We start from the raw sequence: 24,381 nt of genomic DNA, 5'->3' as shown, positions 1-24,381 counted from the left end.
ATTCTGGAATTTGAGAGCTGGAATTCTGTAGATAAGGCCCAGAGAAGTGATTGGCTAGAATGACTAGCTGAATTAGGGACAGCGCCAGGAAGATTTCTCCCGTGTCTGGGAGACAGGATTAGATTCAGCTCCCATCATAGCCTTTACTACATTGTATCACAATTTCCTATTTGCCGATGTGGCCCAGTAGACTAACTTTAAGGTCAGAGACCACGTATATTCATCCCTGTATTTCCAGGACCCAGCACGGTGTCTGGCATGTAGGTTGTTGAATGAAAAATTCAGATCCCCTGACTCCTGGCTCTGGCTCCAGGTTACTGTTTATCCCATATAGTCATAGGTGGGCACCAGGAGAAAGTCCCAAGCCCAAGAAAATGGCTGTGCAGTCTGTTTAGTCTACACGTAGAAAAAGCCTGATGCTTAAGATGACCCCAAAATCATTCTGGGATGAGGGAGGACTTGGAATCCGTGGGCGGGGGTGTCAGGCAGATACTAATGAAGTCATTTATATTCAACTCAGATGTCCCCAGGATTCACTACCCTATATGGAAAAAATGAGATTATATTAACAGGCAAATTTCACTAACTCCATAGCTTCCTTCTTTGGGTAACCGGAGCCTCATTTGTAAGGTTTCCTTTACTATCTAGTACCTCGAAAAGTACCCAGACCCTTGGCCCCTGCTCACACTGTTGCTACTATTCTATCTTAGCTCCTCAGACTACCTGCTTCTGTCACTCTCCCACACTCCAAGACCCCCGGGCTTCTTTTACTACTAGGGAATTACTCGCCCTCCTCCGTGGTCTGCTCTTTCTGAAGGGTCTCAGAGCAACACTAAGCCAAAAGATGTTATGAGGTTTGCTTGGACTGTTTCACATACAGCTCTCTCCTCCCCAGGACGTGCATTTGCCACCGTAAAGGCATCAGGGAAGGATTTCAGGGCAGTCACCACACTGTGCCTGGGACCACCATTCTCCTATCCTCAGCCCTTGTTGCTGAGTTCTGCTCAGAGAACCCAATAGCTTCTTCCTCCATCATGAATTTTCTCCCAGGGGTCAGAAGGTTCCCTTTCCCTGCCAGGTTCACCAGGTACTGCTCTTGCTACATATATTACATTGTATTATATTGTATACAACATAAACTGTTTCCACAGGGAGAATGAATTTTGAACTCCAAGGACCACTTCATTTAACCCATCTCTCAAAGCATAACTCAATTTTTACCTCTGTGAAGTTTCCCATCTGCCGGATGGAAATTTCTTCTTCCACTAAACTCAAAATCCACAGTTTTGATGAATAATTGGCTTTATGATTAAGGCCTCGTGTCGCCTTAATTATCTTCTACCTATGATGCTTCTCATCATGTTGTTTACTTTATCATCTCAACTACAGAGCTCCTTGAGGCCAGCAGCAACATTTTCTTATCTCCCTCTGTGCACAGTAGATGCTCAAGAAGTATTTGATAAATATTAAGGGAGTAATTGTAATCGTACCGCTCTGCCTCACCCACAATACCTTCCCTCTGGATGCAGCAGGACTATCTTGAATGAAGGCATCTTCAGATGCATGGGAAGACAGGTTTTTATGTATCTGTGTGTGCTCTTGTTTGTAGTCAGTGTAAGGTTGAGGGTAGGGAACTATCCTCATTGGAGCAGACCCAAAGGAGCCCATTCAGTTTTCTTCTTTTGGGAATCTTGGCTAAGAGACAGCCTGGAAGTCTTTGAAACTGCACAAGCAGCACTCTAGAGATAGTCCAAAACTCTTGCTGAGATTCCTGGAGTTGACCTGCGTTTTACCCTTCCAACTGCTACAAAACTTGTTTAGTTTCTTCGAGATGCCCTCATATCGTTCTAATAAGTTCTTTTGCTTAAACTAGCTAGAGGTGGTTTCTGGTCTTGGCAACTAGGACAACCTGACCTAATACTGTAGAATAAGGTGGAATACTCACCACATCACACACACAATACTCCCCAAATAAAGAAAGGAAAAGCATTCCTCGTGTTATCCATGTATCCCACTCCATTCAGATAAGAAAAATAATTCTCTTTCCTTGAAGAAAAGTGTAGCCTTTAGTTCTCTGAGGAAGAAAGGGTAAGTTTGGGACCCAGCTAGTGTTAACAACAACATGTAACAACCACCTCCAAAAGTTATGGGGGTAAAAATTATTTTCAAAAACATACATTTTACATGTAGTTACACACCATCCTCATACCATCTACACTGAATTAAACAAATACGTATAAAATCTGAATAATATTTGCTGTATTTAAATACAAAAGTGCCCTTATTGACTCTTCAAAGGGCAGGTGAGAATTTGCATTGATCCAATTCTTACGGTCTTGTCCAGTCTTCCTTGGAGCCAACGGCTGGGCAATCTGTTAACAGGATCTAGTTAAACCAATTGTCTGTCTCCATCCATCCATCCATCCATCCATCCATCCATCCTTCCAACAATTCTTTAGTATCTACTCTGTGTGAGGCACTGTGCTGGATAATGGAGTCATCGAGATGACTAAATCATGATTCCCACCCATCAAGAAGCTCACAGAACAGGAGGAGAAACAGTCAAGTAACTGCAGTGCAATGCGACATCATATAATACAAGCATGAGCCAAATATTATGATAGCCCCTAACTGCCTCGAGGAATGAAAAAAAAGGATTCAGAGAGAAGATGATGCTTGAGCCAAAACTTGAAGCAAAATAGGAAACATTTCCAGGGAAATGCAGCTTCAGCTCCTAATCCAAAGGACAGCAAATTTTACTCCTAGTTTAGTGAGAGGAAAATTAACATACAGAGAGAATGACAACATCTACTAGGGCCTCATATTGACAAGGCCAAACCACAGTACAACACAGAAACCTGGACTGCTTATCGCCAGACTCATAGCACCTGAGGACACGGTCCCCCTGAATTTTTAATACTCAAAAACAAAAAATCCAACTTTAAACATCTGCCTTATTCCATGCAATGATCTTACCAGGAATATCCAGCTCCTCTAAGAAGGTCCTTAGGCTTGAAATTTTGTGGAAGGGAGTTTAAAAGGACAAGTATCTTTCTCACAAATGGAATAAAATCCCTGATTTGATGTGACTGCATCTCACATTTACTAGTTTTGAAACCAGTTAATACAAAACAGTTCTTAAGAGGCAAAGGAAAGAATTGATTTCTCTGTGGAAAGGTTGGGCCTAAGGGACAAGGATGGTTCTGAGTCCTCAGACTACATGGATTTTAATCTACAAATTTTTCTTCATTTTTGACTATGTTAGGGAGAGCATCCTGAGGGGCTAACCTACTATCCAAGTGTCTTTTTCAAAAGGTAAAAAAGGGAAAAAGAGACATTCCAATACAGATTCACACTAAAATAATTAGTTCCTATGTAAGTAAGTGCTAAAGTCGAATGCTCTAAACTCCCAACTTAACAGCATTTCATATATGAAGACTCCTTGAGATTCCTGCAGAACACTGAGAGTGTGGATGCTGCCAGCGTAAGGAGGGAAAATATTAAGGGTGTGCAAAGGGTAAGGAAGAATTGCTGTTTTGTGCACAGTTCCTTTAAAGAGTAGGACTACTTCCTAAATTTATTAAGAGGTTTTTGTCTCTTTTTTTTGAGAGAGAGAGACAATAAAAGAAGGGTGTGAAGGCACAAAAAGGGAATTTGAAATCCAATTGCAATAATTACTCATGCAATTGGCCCCTTTCTATGTGGCATTATAGAAACCTCCTGAGTACTAAAGAGTTTATGCTTTTACAAAAGAGAATCCCTTCATCACTGCATAGCACAACTACTGCTTCCTTACACCTTTTAGGAAATGATCCCGGGCATTTTTCAGAAACCCTAGAGGGCTTCTTACATTAAAACACAGTGACAGAGATCAAGCCTAGAATAACTGCAGAGTTGCGGTGATGAGCTGTAATCGTCCAAATGATTGATTTTCTGCTCCATGTAATGGGACAAAGGGCATCATCCTGTGGACACAGTCAGTTTCACAGTGATGGACATGTACATGTGGATGATGATCTGAGGCACAAGCTGTGATTGGTCCTAAGAAATGAAAAGTAGAATCAGGTTCAAAACCCGTATCTCATGATTTCTGGCCCTTATTCAGCCAAAGCGTTGAGCTGCTTCATATCTGTATTATAGACAGTTTGGATCTTTCTTGAGAGTTGCTCTGGGTGCAGCATGATAAGGAAAACCAGATATTTGGCTTGATAACAGTATTCAAAGTATAGGTGCCACACTCATGATAAGCTGCTCACCGCAGGATATCTGAGCTTTGCTGCCATCAAGAGGACTAAGGTCCGATGATGACTACTAGAGTTCAGTTTTCAAAACTTTGGGAATAATCTGATCATAGTCTTTCCTTCTTGTTACATTATAGGAGAGGAATTTAGAGTATTCAGTCAAAAGGTTCTCCCAGTAACAGGTGACGTCATCCATCTGCAAGTGGTTCATAATAAACTGGCTTCCCCTAGAGACAAGATTAACAAGAACATTAAAAGCACAGCATTTAATAATACTAGCTTACATTTGAGGGCTTACCTTGTGTCAAGCACTGTTCAGAGTGCTTTATATGAATTAATTCACTTGATCCGCAGAACCAACCCTATAGCTTTCATATCCACACACGTGTTTAGCAACAGAATTTAATATTATTTTGTTAAGAACAAACATACATACAGCTAATGCTCAGAACAAGTACTTGTTTAATTTCCTCAAATATTTTAGTCTACTTCTTATAAAGGACGAGCTTGAGACATATGTAAAGGTGTGTTTTTTCCCCCAGGACAGCTTTAATTCTGATCACGTCTATATAATGAGGATGAAATCTGGAAATCACCATGGTAACAAGACTCGTATAACTTTAGCTAGGGCAAAAGGGGGATGATAGGAAAGGATGATGGAAAAGGAAAAATGAACAGAAGTTACCTTTCAGCAATTTCTCGAGCTATGTCATCATTTGCTTTTACAAACTGCAATAGCTCCCTAAAATGGAAAGAATTATTAGACTCTGCAATATAGACCAAGTTCATGAATACTAAGTCAGAAAGATCATAGAGTGAGGTCTATGGATCATCTCTAGTGGATTATTTTTTTTTCTAAAGCAAAGATATCAGGGTCCTTGCAGGAACAAAATAACAACAACAAACAGCCCACACACAGGATAAAGGCAACCTATTGTAGATTTGGGACATAGTTGAGAAAAATAGAGAAATGTTCAGTAATATACATCAAAAATCAACAGTGAAGAAAAAACTTCCCTCTTGTCTTCTGCTCTGGCCCTGAGAAGACGGCACTGGGCTCTCTTTTCTGGTCCCTTTCCACACCTCTCCCTAGCTCCTCCCATCATGAGAGAAAATTTGCCTTCACTGGGGTCAATTCTCACGCTGTATCTGAAAGTCCCTTTGACAATATAACAAGATGGAATATCCCCATCTTCATTCTGTGAGAGATTAGAGCTTTTCCCTTGCATGCTGTCTGAATGTTACACTTCAAACCAACATTAGAACACTTTTTCAATTAAGTGTTATCCCACTCATAGCCTATATAAGAGAACTAAATAAGAAAAAAAGCTTTCACTGGAAAAAAGTCATCAGGAATAAATGCCTTAAATGGCTGGGGACTTAGAGGCAGATCGTGGGAGTCATCAGAAGTTCAGCTTGCGGGGGAGAGAGCTGCTTACTGGACGTTGGAGAGGTCTGTTTTGACTGGGATATAGTGAACCCATGGCTTCAGTTGGGGATAGAAGAATTCCAGCCACTCATCACCAACATGGAAAACAAGTGAACCACACAGGAAGAGGTGTTTGAACCGGAAACTTGCAGCTACACCCCGGAAATTAAAGAGATACCTGGGAAAGAAAGAACAAAATATACTTGATACTGTATGCCTGCTGCCACAAATAGGACCTTTTTTCTTATTCCCTCCTCCTCTTCTCTCCTTTTATCACCCCTCCCTTCTTTTTCCATTTTCAGTTTTCAAGGACGCATCAGCATGTCCCTCTGGGGTTTCCATAAGCTCCTTGCTTTTCCAGGGGCTACAGGTTGCTCCTGGGAATGTCGGGGTGAAGGGAAAAGGGGGATACTTTCTCCAGGCAGAGCAAGATTGGGCCAGGAGCTAGCTGGGTGCTGGGGAGAGAGGATACAAGGCTCAGATGGAGACAATGCCTCACCCTTTCCCACAAGCTTTGCTAGGCCTAATGTCTCTAACTCATCGTGGCCCCCTCAACCTTGTTTTGCCAATAGAGTACCCCATCTTGTCAGAGGCATCCCCTATTCCCTCTTCTTCTGAAGTCGGGAGAGGAGGACCAGGTATACCTAATCAATCTTTAAAGAAACGCTCCCTGAAAAAAAGCTGTCTTAGAAAAGATTTCTTTCCAGCATTTCTCATACATGGACCCGTCTCCAACCAGAGTCGCCTTCCCCTATAGTTCCCACTGTGCAGTGCAATCAGCACCCCACTGCCCTCCTCCTGACCTGGTTTTACCTGTTCATCTATTTCTTAGTCCTGGCATTTAATTTTAATATTTTAGTTACATACGCTTTCTTCATGTTGAACCTTAAACTGTTTTATTAACCTGATAAATACTACATCTAACTTCGGCTGCTGGCTGGGTGGGCTACGGAGAGAGGGAATCCCACCACTTTGGTTACTAGAACATCAGCTCTATGGAAGCAGGGCCCATATTTCATTGTCTTTGCCGTTCCCACAGAACTCAAGCCAGAGCCTTAGGCACAGCAGGCCCTCTGTAAACAACAGCTAAATGAATGAACGCTACTTTCCTAAACCCCAGCTGGGCCCTAGTACTAAAGTTCTCACCCAAAGTGAAGCTACTCCAAAAGCAATGGGAAACCGAGAGCGTCAGGAGTCCCGGGGTCTTACTTGTATTTGCAGTGATCCACAAGATGCACGTCCTGAGCGGCTGGCTTTCCCAAGGTGTCCTTGACATGAAAAGCAAGTTGTGAGTGTTACAGTAGCATTTACTGAAGACCACCATGCAGCAAGTGTTGTTAAACAGTCCACCAACATGACCTCGGTTAAGTCTCACAAGAAACACACTTCAGTGGCATTATTATCCCATTTTATAGATGAAGAAGCCGAGGCTTCGAGAAGTTAGGAGACTGGCTCAGGGTCATGTGGGTCTAAGGAGAATAGCTAGAGTCTTAACCTGGGTCTGTCTGATTTTAGAGTTTAAGCTCCCCTGATGCCAAGCAGATCCTCCTCTGAACTCGGAGGTCATGCTGCAGCACAGTTCACTCTGTGGACGTTATATGACACAGGAGATTACAAGTGGAGGCTGGGGGGCTTAGAGGTATAACCCACACACAAATTTTGTTGAGCACGCAAAATATTTAAATATTCAAGGGGCCGGCCCAGTGGTGTAGTGGTTCAGTTCATGCGTTCCACTTCAGCAGCCCAGGGTTCACAGGTTTGGATCCCAGGCACAGACCTATGCACCACTCATCAAGCCATGCTGTGGCAGGCATCCCACATACAAAATAGAGGAAGATGAGCACAGATGTTACCTCAGCGACAATTTTTCTCAGCAAAAAGAGGAAGATTGGCAACAGATGTTAGCTCAGGGCCAATCTTCCTCACCAAAGGAAAAAAAAAACCACTGCCAACATTTCTAGGTGGTAGGATATTTCTTACAAAAATCCAGACTTCCAACTTTTCTTAGGAAAAAAAAAGATTTGGCAAACTGGGCTCCTATTCCCTCTGGCAGCAATGGCTGGACCTTTAGCACTCTCTCCTGCTCACTATTGTGGCCCTTTGGGGCATTTGAGTTTGAGACCCCATCTATATTCCAGCTACCTTAGCAGATGATAAACTCCTTGATGAGCGGAACAAGTCTTGTTTGCTTTTGCAGCCTCCCTAGTAGATGCTGTGCTGAATGGATACATTTTCTTTTTCCTTTTTTTGTGAGGAAGATTGGCCCTGAGCTAACATCTGTTGCCAATCTTCCTCTTTTTGCTTGAGGAAGATTGTCCCTGAGCTAATATCTGCGCCAACCTTCCTCTGTTTTGTATGTGGGACACTGGCACAGCGTGACTTGATGAGCGGTGTGTAGGCCTGCACCTGGGCATCTGAATGCACAAACCCCAGGCTGCCGAACTGGAGCACGTGAACCCCAGCACTATGCCACCAGGCCAGCCCCCATATTTTTCTTTTTTAACGAAGTTTCTTAAACTTCATGTGCTCCTGTTTGATTAAAACTATCAAATGATAAATACATGCATCTCAGATATACTTAGTTTTTCCCACAAGAAGTTTAAACATTTTCCTCATGTCATCCTCACATGGTATATGGAAATTTCAGATGAAGACATTTAGGGCTTAAAATTCTTTGAATAAGGCAAGAAGTCAAAGAGTTAAGAAGACAGAGATGGACTCTACACTGGAGAAGCCAGTCATTGCTGGCTTCACCTCAGAAGCACTTGGGGAGTTTTAAACAAATGAAGATGCCTGCACCGCATCCCCAGAGATTCTGCCTCATTTGATGCATTTTTAAGCTTTCTGGTTGAGAACCACTGGTTTAAACCAGGGGTTGGCAAACTACAGCCCACAGGCCAAGTCCAGCCTATTGCTTGTTTTTGTAAATGGCCCATAAGCTAAGAATATTTTACCTTTCAAATGGCTGAAAAAAAATCCAAAGAGGAATATTATACGACATGTGAAAGTTACAGGAAATTCAAATTTCAGCGCCATAAATAAAGTGTTATTAGAATATAGCCACGCTCATTCATTTATGTATCTTCTATGGCTGCTTTCATGCTGCCACGGCAGAGCTGAATAACTACAACAGAGACCATACGATCCGCAGAGCCTAAAATATTTACCATCTGGCCCTTTACATAAAAAGTCTGTGGTCTCTGGTCTCAACCTTCAAAGCAGTATAAAATACTAGTCATAACGTGGGCCAGAGAAGCACTGTCAGTTTGAAAAAGAATAATTTACATGTATGTTAATACTAGTTCATGGAACTTCCCCTACATTCATCCCGCCACTGAGAGGAAACCTAATCTGAAACTCTCCCCAGGTGGCAACGTTCTTTGAGTGAGAATGTTCACGTCTGTAGTTCTACTCAGATGACCGGTGATTACTTTCATAGATTTCCAGGCCTGGTTTTTGGTGTATTCTGCATCAACCAGTTTTGGATTTTTTCGAGATAGAAGAATGAGAGGATCTCGTTCTGGACTTGTCCTATAAAAGAAAAAACATGACATAAAACTATGTGTCCTGCACCAGAATCCTGTTCCCAATCTCTGAAAGGTAAGCAGTAACTGGACCCAGTGCAATGACTGTATGCACAGATGGACAACTCATTGGTCACGTTAACAGTAGAGGAGGGGCACGAGACGCTGCAGCATTGAGGTGGGCCCGGGCTGCTCCCCACTTTACCCTTCAGGGGTGGGGAGTATTTGCCCTTCTCTGCTCACATCTAGTCTTTAAGATTATATTGTTCTGGTCACTACAGCCATACCCCAGGGAATGAGCTCCCTGTTAGGAGGGTTCACATAGCCTCTATAATCACTATTCTCATAGCTGTGTGACTAGGTAATCATCACTGACCAAAACAGCCACAGGGCCTTTGTTGTGTGTGTTCTGTAAAATCCAGTAGGATATTCAAATTAAAAAAAGGGGGGGCTTAAAAACCTCAAGACTGTATGTAGAAGTCCTAGTTATGGTCCAAGTAGCAGACGGTCTTGACATCTGAGGGGTCATGGGCCCGCTGAGAATCTGATGAGAACCGTGGATACCCTCTCTAGAAAAATGCACACATCCCCGTATAATTTCAAGGAAGTCCTAAAACCTTTGAAGTCCACACCTGGATCCCAAGTTAAGAATCTATGATCTCAAGATTTGAGAATCAGAGAAATCGATAAGGAACTTATCAGTAAGCAGTGGCTGTTGGGCCCGTCTGAACAGAGGGCATGATCTCTCACAAGGACCCACCGAGAAAACTACAAAACTCTTCTTCCCTCACTGTCTCTGTTGTATTCACCTGTTTGACAAATATTTATTGTGCATCTATGTGGCAGACACTGTTCTGGGCACTGGGGACACAGAGCTGAACATGGATAAGGTCCTTCCCCAGCCTTTTTCCTTCCCCTCTTCCCTGTTCCCCGCTGCATTTCCACCTGTCTCAGTCTGTGCCCTCCACCACCGTTTGGCAGCCACATGGTCTGATGAAAAAGGCAATCAGGAGAACTGGTGATGGTGCCTGCTCTGCCATTAACTGGCAGAGTGACTGTGGGCAAAATCATAAGCTTCTCCTAGGAAACTATATGCTCTCAGGCAAGAGGACAACGCATCTGTTCTGTTTAACATTACAGTTATGCACCACATAATGACATTTCAGTGAACGACAGACCGCATATACAACAGCGGTCCCATAAGATTAGTACCATACAGCCTGGGTGTGTAGTAGGCTACACCATCTAGGTTTGTGTAAGTACACTTTGATATGTTCCCACAATGACAAAATTGCCTGCTGATGCATGACAGTATATACTCAACACCCATCACACTCGTGGCACATGTAAATAGCTGCTGGATAGATGGATAAACTTTACCTCTTTGAATTTCAGCTCAATTAAGAGTGATTCGAGCCAATAATTTGAGTTCTTCTCTAGTCTAAAATTCTGTGATTCTATGTTCATTTCTTAGTTAGCTTTCTCTTTGAGCTAGAGTTCTTCACACCCTCAAAATTACTTATATTTTAAACATTAATTGGAAGAATATCTTTGTAAAATGTCAGAAAATATAATCACCTTGAACCTCGGAAATATGCTGTGGAATTTTTCTTTTTCCATGGCCACTGTGCTGCTGACCTAAAAACAGATTTTTGATTAGTTTCTGTATTTTTTTCTTAACTATATAAGGATGTGTTTCAGCCATTTCTGTTGATTAGTTCAGAGCTTTACATTTTTAAATAAGTCTGATCCAGGCTACTCCAAAGAAAAAGCCCTCAATGACATCATGTTCCCTTTTGTTATTTGTCCCTTCCCCTGGAGGTGCTAGCCAGTAATATCTACAAATCTATTGCTCCACTAAGTTAACAACATTGAAGAAAAGTACCCAAACCCTAAATGACATGTTTAGGGCTATTTAATTCAGTACAATGAGGATTTCTTCTTTACTTTAAGTAGAGTGCTACTGATAAATAATAGACAAAAAGAACTGCAGAAAGTATCAGAACTTGCATGAAGGGCAAGCAAAGAAATCACCCTGACTTCACGTTTTGGATGTGTAGGAGGTAGCATCAGAGATAGTCTGACTTTGCAAAGCACTGGTATTCTTGCAGCTGGACTAAGTGCTCCGTAACGACAAAGTCCCTGAAACTCAGGTCCCAGTGCACATTACCATGACCAGCCTTTCTTGCTGAAACTGCTAGCTCACAGGTGCACCATCCTTCACTTTCTTCACAGGAACCCTGCACAGAAGTTTGTGCAGCATCTTCCTCTGAAAAGGAGGAGGAGGGCTGACCTGGAGTTCACGAGGGATGAGTGGGCTCTTCACTGAAATGGAGAGACTCAAGAGATGAACTTTCCAGGTAGAGATGCTTCTCAGATACATTCAGTGTCACGTTACTCATTTTCTCTCAGCTGAGAGCACTGCACCGTATCTTCCTGCCTTATCTTCTAGACTTTTCTTGCTGGATCATCTTTACCTGATTCTCCAGCCCAAGGCCAGAATTATCTCTCACTCTGCCCCATACTCCCTCCGACCAAAATATAAACACTAGAGCACTGAGTTTTTTGTTTTATGTTTGTGTTTTTTTAGTGGAAAAATGATAGGCCCATTATATAAAATTCTAACGGAAAAGCATAAAATAAAAGTAAAAAAAATCATCTGGAATCTGCCCACCTACAGATAACTACTTTTTTTTTTTGAGGAAGATTAGCCCTGAGCTAACATCCACTGCCAATCTTCTTCTTTTTTGCTGAGGAAGACTGGCCCTGAGCTAATATCCGTGCCCACCTTCCTCTACTTTATATGTGGGATGCCTACCACAGCATGGCTTTGCCAAGTGGTGCCATGTCTGCACCCGGGATCTGAACCGGCAAACTCCAGGCTGCCAAAGCGGAACATGTGAACTTAACCATTGCACCACCGGGTCAGCCCCTACAGATAACTATCTTTAACAATTTAATGTTTCAGTGAAGAATTTCCTTCCAATCATCTCTGCACGTCAGTGGTTCTCAGTGGGGGGTGATTTTGCCCCTCTCCCCCAGGGGACATTTGTCTGTGTCTATTTTTTTGATTGTCAATATGGAGAGTGCCACTGGCAGTTAGTGGGTAAAGGCCAGGGATGCTGCTAAACATCCTACAATGCACAGGACAGTCCCCTACAACAAAGAATGATCCAGCCCAAAATGTCAACAGTACCAAGATTGAGAGACCTTGCTGTACATAACAGAGGTCATATCATGCATGCTGTTAGGTAACATTCATATTAGGACAAATATTAAAGATAATAATAAGAGCCACCACCTACATAGCTGTTGCTATGTTCCAGGCACTGTTCTCAGTGCTTTATACGTATATTAATTCACTCTCACAAGCTTATGAGGTGAGTTTTATTATTCCTGCTTTACAGTGGGGACCCTTGAAAGGTTAAGCAATTTGCCCAGAGTCACAGCTGGTAAGAGCCAGGGTTTGAACGGAGAGTCCTTGTTTTTAAGCCCTATACTCCTTTTACTTTCCATTCATGCCAGTATTCCATTTTATAGCCATGTCATAATTCACTTCGTTCCTTATTAATGGGCTTTCTGACTTTTTCCGACTTTTTGCTTTAAGAAACAACACTGTAGTGAGTATCTTTGTACACACATCTTTGCACACTTGTCTAGTTAACTCCTTGGGATAAATTCTAGAAGTGAAAGTCAAAGGATGTATACATTTTAAGTTTTGATATATATTGCCAAACTGCCCAACAAAAAATGTATCAATTTATACTCAAATTTTTAGTATAAATTTCCTTGGTCCCTGGGAAAGATGTATTTAACATACACAGACTTGAACTATGCATCATCTCTGTTTTCCTTCTCTCTCATCCTTCCTACCCTTCTCCCCACCCCTCAAAAGACCTGTGTTAGGACCTTTTCCCTCCTGGCAAACACTAACAGGGGCCACCACAGCTGCCCCTGACCTCTTTTATAATCATCTTCCTGACAGAGTGAAATCTTTAAATCTCTAAGGATGCTGACTTCTTCTACAGAATGAATAATAAGTCAATGGGGACAAACTCCAAAAAGATTATAAAAATAGTAAAATGGGGGGCAGATATCACTGCAGATGGATAAACAAGCATATTATTAAAGTTTCAAAGTAAGAAATAAAATCATATGGCTAGAGATTCAAATGGAGGGCTCTAAAAAATAAAATTGCAATTCTATAATCATGAATAAATTCAACTGAAGAATAAAAGGGGAAGGTATCAAAATAAAAACATGTTCATATAAGATTAGATTTTAAAACATATTTTGTCTTCCCTAAAAATTACTTATTAGTTTACAAGGGAGAAAATAGTAACTACACCATGGAGAAGCTGGATAACACCTTGACCAACTGATTAAAATTAGCATGTCTAATGAGGCACGAATGGACTCAAAATCACTTAAGTAGGTATTCAAGCCAGCAATGCATAAACTGAATCTAATCATGAGGAAATAGAGAAAAACAAACTGAAGGAAATTCTGTAAAAAAAAAGTGGCCTATTTTCTTCAAAATGTCAACGTCATGAAAGACAGACTGAAGAGCTGTTCCAGATTAAAGGAGACTAAAGAGTCATAACAACTGCATTCAACACATGATCCTGGACTGGGGGAAAGTGCTATACAGGACGTCACTGGGACAATTACATGTTGTATCAACATTGTTTCCTGAATTTGATAATTGCAGTGTGGTTATAAAAGAGAACATCCTTGCTCTTAGGAAATACACACTGAAGTGGGGAGGGGGACGGGGTCATCAAGTATGCAACATACTCAAATAGTCCAGAAAACAAGAAATTATGCATAATTACATATCCAGCTTAAATGTCCATCAAAGGAAATAATAAAGTAAATTATTATCCATCCAATGGAATACCATGCAACTGTCAAAAATAATGAGGTCATTTCATATGTACTGACATGGGAAGATTTCTAAGACATACTGCTAAGTGAGGAAAAAATTGCTTAGGCGAGACATATTTATAAATTGTTATGAGCATGTATAGGTTTCATAATCAGAAAAAAGTTTTTAAAGATTTTAAAAATAAAATAGATGTACAGCAGGTGGAAAAAGAGCTACAAAAAGAAGGAAGAATGTGAAAAGGGTATTTGTCAGTATTTGAAAAAATAAGGCTTAGAAAAGTAAAGCCAAGAATAACTTGGAGAAAAAAAGGTTAAAGACTTTTCTCCCCCCTCTCAAAATTATGTTCAAAATCAAAGGCTACATAAGAAATGATGGTCTCGGTGTCTGAGAATACGGGTGACATGAACTGGTAAAGTGGAGAGGACAACACACTTGGAAACCAGCACTTCAGGCCTAGACTGGCCTGACCTTGAGCAAGTCACTTAACCTCTCTGGGCCTTCATTCTCTCACTCCTGAAAGAAGGAGTTGGACAAAGACACTTTCCAGTTCCAGTTCTATGCAATATGAAGCCAAATTATCTTAAAAAAATAATTTACAAATTATACCTACTGGATAATAGACTCTTTCTTTACCCACAGCGCTCTAACGGCCACCGAGGACTGTGGCCCCGCGTGTTTCTCCAGGGAAGGGACATTCGCTTCATCCCCTTTGAATCTCCTGCCACACTTAGAACAGGTGATAGACATTTGTGGAAATAAAGTTGAATTAAATTATTGTTTTCTCTCTATATCTGAGAGAAGATCTATATAGACTGTGTTTCTAGAAGTTTGCTAATTAAGTACCAATATTGTTTGAATCATTGATATAAAATGTAGCTAGGTAAGAGATACCTACAACTTTGACGACCTGGACAATCTAAATTCTGACATGATGGCAGGATGGAGTCGGCAGGCCAAGGCATGTCGCAATCATGAATCAGAGAGGATCTGGAATAAGCCTGTCCTTGAGATACCTGTGGGACATTTATGCCCACCCCATACCCAACTAAAGGACTTAGCTCTAAATTATAAAGTACATTTATGTTCCTCCAAGTAATTTTCTATCCTCCCCACAACATGGTTATTCTTTTTTTTCTAATTATGAAAGTAATTCACTCATATTTAGAGAATCTTAAAGTACAAAAAATTTAAAGAAAAGGCTCTTATCATTTCCCCCACAGAGGCATTGCTGATATTTCGGGTAGGTTCTTCTGATCTTTTTTATGGCTATCTAAATATTTTTATACACATACAAAATTGCTTATGCTATAAACAGTTTTTTGTCTTTTATTTCTAACTTAAAAAGTTAGTCATTTTAAAGTAAGTAATTGTTTATACACTACTGTTTATTTCAAGAAGACCCACAAAGAGGAACAAATAAAAATCTTCCAATGGACCTACCTTGCCAGATCTTCTCTGAAGAGGTCCCACCGTCCAAGACCCGTAGGATAAATTGGCCAAACAGCGGGTCCCCCTTCCCAAAATGTCCAAGCAGGATACATGATATCATGGTACTCGGATGTCTTCAACACAAACAGAAAGGCTGTTCTCAATCAGCCTCAGAACAGAGCAAGAAGCAGCAAAGTGCATTCATGCCATAGGGTCTGGACAAAGGCCTTACTCTGGGGTTACGTTGTCAAAGATATATTTTCCCTAGTCTGCAAAGTCTAGACTCTAGATATTAAAAGGCAAAAATAACGGTTAAAATTTATGGACTCACTGAATCCCAGAGTTTGAAATCACATTAAAGGTCAACTTTTCTAACTCCCCGAAGTTCCATTTTTCTAGAGGACACACATTGTTATGGTTTTTAGTTTAAGGAAATCATATACCCAATTCTGAATGATCACATAGCTCTCTCATCTTTTAACTGCTATCATACTTGGAGTGTATACTGTCTTATCAGTTCTTGGTTATTTCCCAGATGGAGCCTTTGAGAGCAAGAATTACAGTGGGCTCTTGAGACAGATCATCTGAGTTTGAATGCTGACTCTACCTCTTTCCAACTATAGGCAAGTTACTTAATCTTTCTATGCCTCAGTTTTCTTACCTTTGTAATGGGAGAGAGAATAATATCAAGAATATTATCTATCTAATAGGCTTCTTTTGAATATTAAATGAGTGGGTATATGTAAGAGTGTGTGGCACATACTAAGTAGTGAATAAGTGTTAGTATTACCTAACACTGCGGCACTGTTGAGTTCACACTGGTTGGGCAATAAATTCTTGGTTACTCGTTGATCAGGGTCAGGAGTACCAATGGGCAGAATGGAGTGAAGGGGTATTATCCTACATCTTTTGAAAAAAGTTTGAAACCATTTGTTCTCTTTTAATGGTTACTCCTGTTAAGACTCTGGCCACTGATAACCCCCCCCACTCTACTGTTTCTTCCATTGGAATTACACGTGCAATTTGCCTTCTCTCAATTGTGGTGTGCTATGTGATGCACCAAGCACCTCAGACATAACAACTGCTCAACAGAAGCTGCAATATTAACTATGAAGTTGACAGACTAAAATCTCTCCCTTAGAAACTAGGAGTCACCGATTAAAAAAAGGAGGGAAGTGAAGATGAAAAGAAAGTTAGTACACTGATGGTCATACTTTATCATTGACAGAAACAACAGATAAATAACAAACATAAAGTCCTTACTGACTTACATGGGAACCTCTATCTGTTCTTCTAGAAGGGTTTCATGACAAACAACGGGACCAAGTACTTTTGAGAAATGAGGCTCAACCATGGGAAATGCAACACAAATGTGGCCTCAGCCCACTGGCAACACAGGAAATAAACAAGTCTAGAGAGAAAGTAAACTTTGATAAAGGAAAAGCAGGGATAAAAGGTCCCTCTGCTTTGGAGAAACCAAATCAGAGATGGTGTTCCTTTTCTCAAAGTCCATAGGGTTTTCCTAAACCCACTCTTCCCCCAGAGAATCTTCCATCCACTCTCTTCTAGCTGCCCTACCACTGCACCCAAATGCGTTCAGACCTAGTCTCTAGGGAACCAAGACCCATCCCTGCCAATACACCATTTGCAGGAACCGAGCACTGACAAGCTATCAACTGTCCTGAGTTCTCCAAGCCCACAGGTGTGTTCCAGTGCTCCTATGCCTCCATAACTAGACCCAAAGATTACCCCTCACATATCCCTCTCAGATATCCCAAGCTTGTTACCTCAGTGCACTGCCTGGGCACAAACTAACACCTTTGGTTTGACTGTTAGCCATGCTGGGCTTGGGATACAGTGACAGACAGGACAGAAGGTATCCAATACTATGGCTGATATATACATTGTAGGAGCTCAACAAATACTTTTGTATGAAGGTGCTCCCAAACTCCAAGCCCACACACTTTCTTGGGCCACTCTCTCCCACGCTCTGTGGGATCTCTGAACCCCACCTCCAATGTCCTATAGGTTTCTTAGGCCTCTCTCATTCCCTACCCTCTATCCCTACCCCTATAGACACTTAAGCAATCTTACTTTCATAACTTACAGGTCCTCTACCCCATCTCCTCAGTCTTATTACTCAACTACTGTGAAGCTAACAGGGACACAGACCCATTCCTGGACCTCAGGCCTCATCCTCATCCTTACCCATCAGACTCTGTCCCAGGACGATATTTTCCTGCTCAGACCCCAGAGGACCACCCTCCATCCCCTCATATGGCTCCTCCTGTACTTACCTTACTGAAGGAGAAGACTGGAATGGCAGGCTCCATCCACTTAGGAACCTGAGGATAATCTCGTACGTTGATCACCATCTCCATGTCAGGGAGGCGCCCGATAACTTCCAAAATAAAGTGTTCAACACCACTACACCTGTCAACCAGAAATACCACAAATTCACCAGGGTGGTGCCTGCTCTAGGACAAGGCAAGGTTCCATTCACACTTTGAAAGTCAGAGAGGCCAGTGTTTAGATCACCACCCTACTGCAAAGTCTCCTGAAAGCAGTGCTTCTAAAAGGACTCTTCCACTCTTTCAGACTGTGCGAGTTATCTTTCCTAGCTAAGCTGCTCCAGCTTACGATACTTTAATCAGATTCTCCAACTAGATCATCATAAGTTTGAAGGGTGTATTATTGCTACTCCTACCATTTCTTCCCCTCTATTCATTCCCAGTTTTTTCTTTATTTCCCCTATATGGAGTAGTTTAATTAGTAAGCAAGATACAAATTCTGATAGGAACTGGAAAAACTGATTTTCTACTTGTGTCCCTTGGGCTCTGCTTCTCACAGAGACATTATTTTTATTTCCACTATAATTAAGACTCACAGTTTACAAGGAAAGATAGGAAGTTTTCACTATCTTCAACCTGAATATAGTACACTATCAAAATCAGTTTTGGAAGCCAGAAAAAGAGTGTTATGTACACAATCATGAAGACTATAACACAGCTTTCTGATTAGACTCCCTGGGACTCCTCAGAGGATTTCTGGAAAGAGAGGATAAACTCACAGCTTAGCTCTTCGGCCCCATCCTTTGAGGTCCTGACCAGCACTATACTGAGGGCAGCATTCCAAGGCTTGACCAGAATTTTCTGGCATCGTGGGAATGACTGATTTAAAATATTGATTCATATATAGGGAGATAACTGCAAGAAATATCAATGGCTCCTAAACATGAGAAAAGATGCTCAACTGTATTAATAAATAAAGAAATCCCCAAAAAAGTCAAACTTCTAAAAATAGGGAATGACATGGTGGTTACCAGGGGATGAGGGTGGGAGGGACAAGACAGATGTCGTCTAAGGACACAAACTGACAATGAGTTGTAAATAAGCCCTAGAGATCTGATGCACAGTACAGTGAATACAGACAATGTAACGATCGTCCAACTTGCTAAAGAGACTAGAACTTAATCATTCCAACTACTCAAAAGAAAGGATAATTATGTAACATGATAGAGGTGCTAATTATTGCTACAATGGCAATCATATTACAATATGTAAATTATCAAATTACTACGTTGTACACCTTAAATTTACACAATGTTATATGTAAAATATTTCAATTAAAAAAAAATAAGTAAATAGTCACCACAACAAAAAAGAAATGCCAGTGAAACGAGATACTAGTTTTCACCAATTGGATTGGTAAAGATCACAGAGTCTGCTGCTACCAAGTACTGGTGAGGGTGTGAGGTCTACTCCGAGCATGGGATATATGGAGGGTGGGGGTGGAAGTATAAGTAGGCACAACCTCTTTGGAGAACAATTTGCTTCTACTGATCACAATTTTAAAAAACACATTAATTGGCCTAGTTTACTTCTCGGACTTTAGCCTGCAGACATATTTACAGGAGTGCTGAAAGGTGTACGTACAAGGATGTTCCCTGCAGCATTGTTTGCATTAGCCAAAAGTCAAAAGGGAGTGGTAGAGAAGATGTTAAATGTCCATTCAAAGAGGACTGAATAAAGAAATCCATCCAATGGATTATTATGCAGCCAGGAAAGACTGAGGTGTTCTCTATATACTCTTATGGAACAATTTCAAAATCTAATGTTATATGGAAAAGAAAAGTAAGTTGCAGAATAGAAGATACAGCATGTTCTAATGTGTTGATGAGTCTAGAAAACTGTATGTGCATAGACTATTTCTGGCAGGATAAACAAAAAACTGGTAGCTGTGGTTGTCTCTTGAGAGGAAGACTCAGGGACTAGAGGTCAGGGGGTCTAAGATGGTAGAGAAACTTTCTTTTCATTGTACATCTTTTCCAGTTATTTAACTATTTTACCATCTGCATATAAAACTCTTTTAATGCTAAAAAAAAAAACTAGTTAAAGAGTTAAAAAAATAGGGGCTGGCCCTGTGGCCAGCTGGTTAAGTTCGCGCGCTCCGCTGCAGGCGGCCCAGTGTTTCGTTGGTTCGAATCCTGGGCGCGGACATGACACTGCTCATCAAACCATGCTGAGGCAGCGTCCCACATGCCACAACTAGAAGGACCCACAACAAAGAATATACAACTATGTACCGGGGGGCTTTGGGGAGAAAAAGGAAAAAAATAAAATCTTAAAAAAAAAAAAAGTTAAAAAATATATTATTGCAGTACATTTATAGGTGACAGCTAAAACATTTTTTTTTCACATTCAGCTTTTAAAATAGCACTTTCACATACTGTGTGATTCCATTTACACAGAACTCTAGGAAATAATCTATAATGAGAGAAAGCAGATCAGTCGATGCCTAAGGATGGGGTGTGGCATGGCAGGGAGGGGTGGGAGAGACAGATTGCAAAGAGGCACAAGCAAACTTTCGGGAGTGACAGATATGTTCATTATCTTGGTATATACAAACATTAAAATGTATCAAATTGTACACTTTAAGTAGGTGCAGTTTATGTCAACCATACCTCACTGAAGCTATCATTAAAAAAATACCATTATTCCCCATCTTTGAAACGACATGTCTCCAGGGTTAGTGAGACGGTCCTCTGGTTCCTTGGCAAAATCTCTCGGCTTATCCTTGAAATGCTGAGTTTATATTTTATTTTGTCCAGAACTGCATTTTTTAAGTGTCATACAGTTTTCTGAAACTGGGTGAATTAAAAGTATCTAGATCTAGAAAAATACTATTTGTAGCCAGATGGGAATCTGAAATATTACACAACTGTGTCCATTTCATTAAGGACATTGGTTCTGACTATTTCATTCTATTTCTCCTTTGTCCAATTCTGTTTTCCTTAGTTGTGCATGTAGTTGAGATAGGGAACTTTTAATGTCTTTAGAAATACAGACTATTTTATTGTCAATGAAAGGTTCTGTACTCCCTTAAGAACATTTCAAAGAGCTCATGATTCTGACCAAAATGCTCTGAGGTCCAGAATAAGAGTTTCGTGCCTTTGAGAAACTTTGAAAGTATTTTATTTCATCTAGAAATTGTTCAGCTAACTATTAAACATTGGGTAAGCCTTCAAAGTCCAACAATGCCTATATTCATATTTTCTTTCTCACTTGTGGGAATTAGGAATTCCTTTATACTCATAATTTGTGCTTAAAATCTCTATTATCGTCCCAAGTAATAAAACAAATGTCTCTTTAAAATGCCTCCAGGATTTTCCTCACCATCACCTTATTTGCCCCTGACACTTGATAACCAAAATACAACTGTGAGGGTAGTGAGATATTAAGTCATCTTTATTTTCTTTTTTGTTCTTATTTTTATGTATTTTTGACAAGGAAAATGTATTCCTTTGTAATAAAGTTGTTATTAAGAACAAATAATATAAATCCTTATATCTAAATGGATGCATGTTTTTGCAATACTGCTCATTTATTTTACTTTTAATGACAGAACAGATTGTTTAAAAAGAAGATCTTAGTAAGGGAATACCATGCCCTCTGCATTTTGTACTTTGTAATTTTATAATGATTTGAGTTAAAAAAGAAAAAAAAAAAGACTCCCAACAGAGAGGTTTATCATTTGTCGTATATAATGCTGCCTAAACCCAACTTCCAGGTCAGTCTGTGACCCTCCCTGATGCCCCCCAGCCCTCAGCCTGCTGATATGTTAAGTCAGCTCTCATACTTGAAGTCTTGGCTAGAGTACACTGTGTCATCAGCACCCCCAGTTTCAGCACCCCCAGTTACAGACCCCCAGTAACTCCTCTTGCCTTTCTGTCACCTTTCTTGGAATTCTTGGTATCTAGAACAGTACTTGGCCCATGACAGACACTCAGTCAGTACTTTTCCTCCTTCCGCTCAGCTCACTCGTGCTAGGTCTCATCAGCCTGTGTCCTGCAGCTACTATATCCAGGGAAGGATCACAAGGGGCAGAGTCATAGCCAATAGAACCAGTGATCTTCCCAAGCCTCACAAAGAGAGAATAGACAGGCTTTGATATGGGAGAAAGGAGGACAGGAGTTGGCAAGAACAATTCCGAGGCATGCAGGGCTTGTCACTATTTTATAATCCCTCTGAAACGTGAGGAGGGATTCGCCTGTCGGTCCCTTTAAGTGGCTTCTCTTTAAGTACAGTATCAAGTAAGCCCATATATAATAAGGTCAGAAGATATATTTACCTCATAACTCTTACCTTGAAGGGAACATGCAGTCATTTTCTCGGTATAATCTGTTCTTAATGATCTGATAGTGGGTCCCTAGTTTCCGTTTGACTACCTCCGCCATCATCTTCCTGGAGATACCTGCTCGGAAAGGAGTCAGATCCTCTTCTATGACACTAGGAAAGAATGGAATCATCAAGGAAAGCAGGCCAAGAGAGGGGTACCATTCCACCTATGGCCTCTCTGTGGGTTTAGGTTTAGTATTAGAGAAGACAGTAAGCTGAGGGAAAGAATAGAGGGCAGGACTGAGCAACTTTTCCCCTAGAAGCACGACAGGTCCTCTAAAACATCCACAACATCAAAAGATCAAAAGCAAGTCCATTTCTCTTCTTCCTCTCTCCATCGGGTCTGCCCCTCCCTTGCCTGATGCATATTCCACCTTCCCTACTCATGCCACACCCACGTTCTCCCAGTCACCACAGTCCCACTGACTTCCCCTTCTCTGAATCCCACAGAAGGTACGGTTTATGCCTTACACTCTGACACTGTCTGACTCTCTTGTTCTGGTCCATCTGGCCGACAGCCACCCCACAGACACCTGACAGCAATAACCAGAAATTACACTATCTTGTATCCCTTTTAAAGTTCAGAGCATAGTAAGTTTTCAATAAGTAACACAAGTATCAGGTGACTATTTTGAGGAGTCATAGAATAACATAAGGAGGAGCTAAAAGGACCTTGTTATTTACCAGAAGAGAAATCTGAAACCCAGAGAAGTTAAGTGTATTGCCACAGGGACAATCCGTGGGCCATCTGGGACTAGAACCCCGGGCTGATTCCAAAGGAATCTGTCTACCATACTACACTCCAGCCCTAATTTGCATACTTTAAAAATAACCAAGAGGAATCTTAAGGTTAGATTCATTTATAAATCTGTTCAATTCCTTCATTTACTGAGTTCCTACTGAAGGCCAGCACTGGGGATACAACATAGGCCTTGACCTCAAGAAGCTCTTGGTCCAGTGGGGAAAACAGACAAGGACATGAGCTAACTTGACAATGCTGAGGCCCACTGACCTCCCCTATCCCAGGGCATTTTTATTCCCTAGAAATAGGAAAAACACCTCAGAAACTCCGACTGATCTCAAAACATGCTTGGCTCTCTGACCACTGCAACCAGTGGGATCTTAGGGGACTTCCTTGTGGCAAGAACTAAATCCTCAAAGACACATCAAAGAAAAGAACTCACCCATGGTAGCAGCTGCAGTTTTGACTTGAACATGGTTCATAATTCTCCAAAGACCTGTTAATTTGGTCAATAAATACTTTCCATTTTGAACCTTCAAAAAGTGAAGTAAATGAAGGTTAACAAAACAGCCCTGAGCTTATTTGCTAACAGCAAATAACAGAACCAACAAAAGGCCAAAACTTTCAGACACCCCCTTCCCTCCTCTCGAGTGGAAACGAAAAGCCAGGAAGGATTGGTTCTGTAACTCTGCAGCACTCACGTCAATTCTGCGCCTCTACTCGGCCATCAGGTGTCCAAGAAACTGGAAAATTTCCAGGCTTAATGCCTGGTACTCAGAAGGCTAGGGATAAACTGGAGAGTGACACGGATTCTCACCTTTTACTAGTCAAACTGAGCCCCATAAAGAGGATCAATTAAAAGCCACAGACATTAACTCTCCTTTCATCTCTTATGGCAATGGACACACACACGCATGCACACACATACACGAATTATCCCCCAGGGTGTTTCAGGGAGATGCAGAGTAGCCAGGCGCGGGCGATCCCCGCTGGGGAATTCCCTCTCCTCCTCATTATCACTCCGAACTCCAGAGGATGGGTTACTCTCCAGGGTCCTGCGCAGGAGAAGCAGCGCCAGCCACCTAGATACTCTCATCTTCGCTCCAAAGCGCCCCGGTGCCCTCGGCCCCGGTCTGCGCTACAGCCGCCAAGCATCAGCCAGACGCCGGCCTCCCCGGGCAGCGAGCGGGGCGGGAGAGGGTCTCCGGACCGAGCCCGAGCTCGAGCCCCAGCCGCAGGCTCAGCCCTGCCCGGAGCTCACCTGACTCCTTCTGGCGGCCCGGCACGGGGGGCAGAAGCAGCAACAGCAGCCCCAGCCGAAGCTGCAAGAGAGCCCACCGCTCCATGGCCAGTCCACCCACTGCGGAGTCCCCACGGCGGCGCCGGCAGAAGCGCAGCCCCGCACAAAGATGGCCTCGGGGCCGCACCTCGTGGGCGGAGGCCGCCCCGCAC

General features: G+C 41.7%; 1 protein-coding gene across 1 annotated transcript; it reads right to left on the bottom strand.

The window, feature by feature from the left end:
• Positions 1-1,972: 1,972 nt before the first annotated feature.
• Positions 1,973-24,381, bottom strand: POGLUT1 (protein O-glucosyltransferase 1). The gene is made up of 11 exons (XM_046659576.1): positions 24,191-24,381; positions 23,372-23,462; positions 22,155-22,298; positions 17,808-17,943; positions 15,523-15,644; positions 10,773-10,832; positions 9,102-9,201; positions 6,880-6,938; positions 5,681-5,848; positions 4,927-4,983; positions 1,973-4,468 (listed from the first exon to the last, which is right to left on the bottom strand). The coding sequence occupies exons 1-11, from the start codon at positions 24,273-24,275 to the stop codon at positions 4,312-4,314; spliced, it is 1,179 nt and encodes a 392-aa protein (XP_046515532.1). The 5' UTR covers positions 24,276-24,381; the 3' UTR covers positions 1,973-4,311.

The sequence above is a fragment of the Equus quagga genome, chromosome 4 (assembly GCF_021613505.1).
Source record: "Equus quagga isolate Etosha38 chromosome 4, UCLA_HA_Equagga_1.0, whole genome shotgun sequence".
Classification (NCBI taxonomy): domain Eukaryota; kingdom Metazoa; phylum Chordata; class Mammalia; order Perissodactyla; family Equidae; genus Equus; species Equus quagga.
Note: the sequence above shows the minus strand (reverse complement) of the source record. Positions and strands in the feature narration are given on the sequence as shown.

Excerpts from the sequence above, each read along its gene's own strand:
- POGLUT1 (XM_046659576.1), bottom strand. The coding sequence starts at position 24,275 with ATGGAGCGGTGGGCTCTCTTGCAGCTTCGGCTGGGGCTGCTGTTGCTG. Across the intron at positions 4,984-5,680 it reads ACAGACCTCTCCAACGTCCA|GGAGCTATTGCAGTTTGTAA; the intron begins GTAAGCAGCTCT and ends TTTCCATTTTAG. Across the intron at positions 4,469-4,926 it reads GCTCGAGAAATTGCTGAAAG|GGGAAGCCAGTTTATTATGA; the intron begins GTAACTTCTGTT and ends TCTTGTCTCTAG.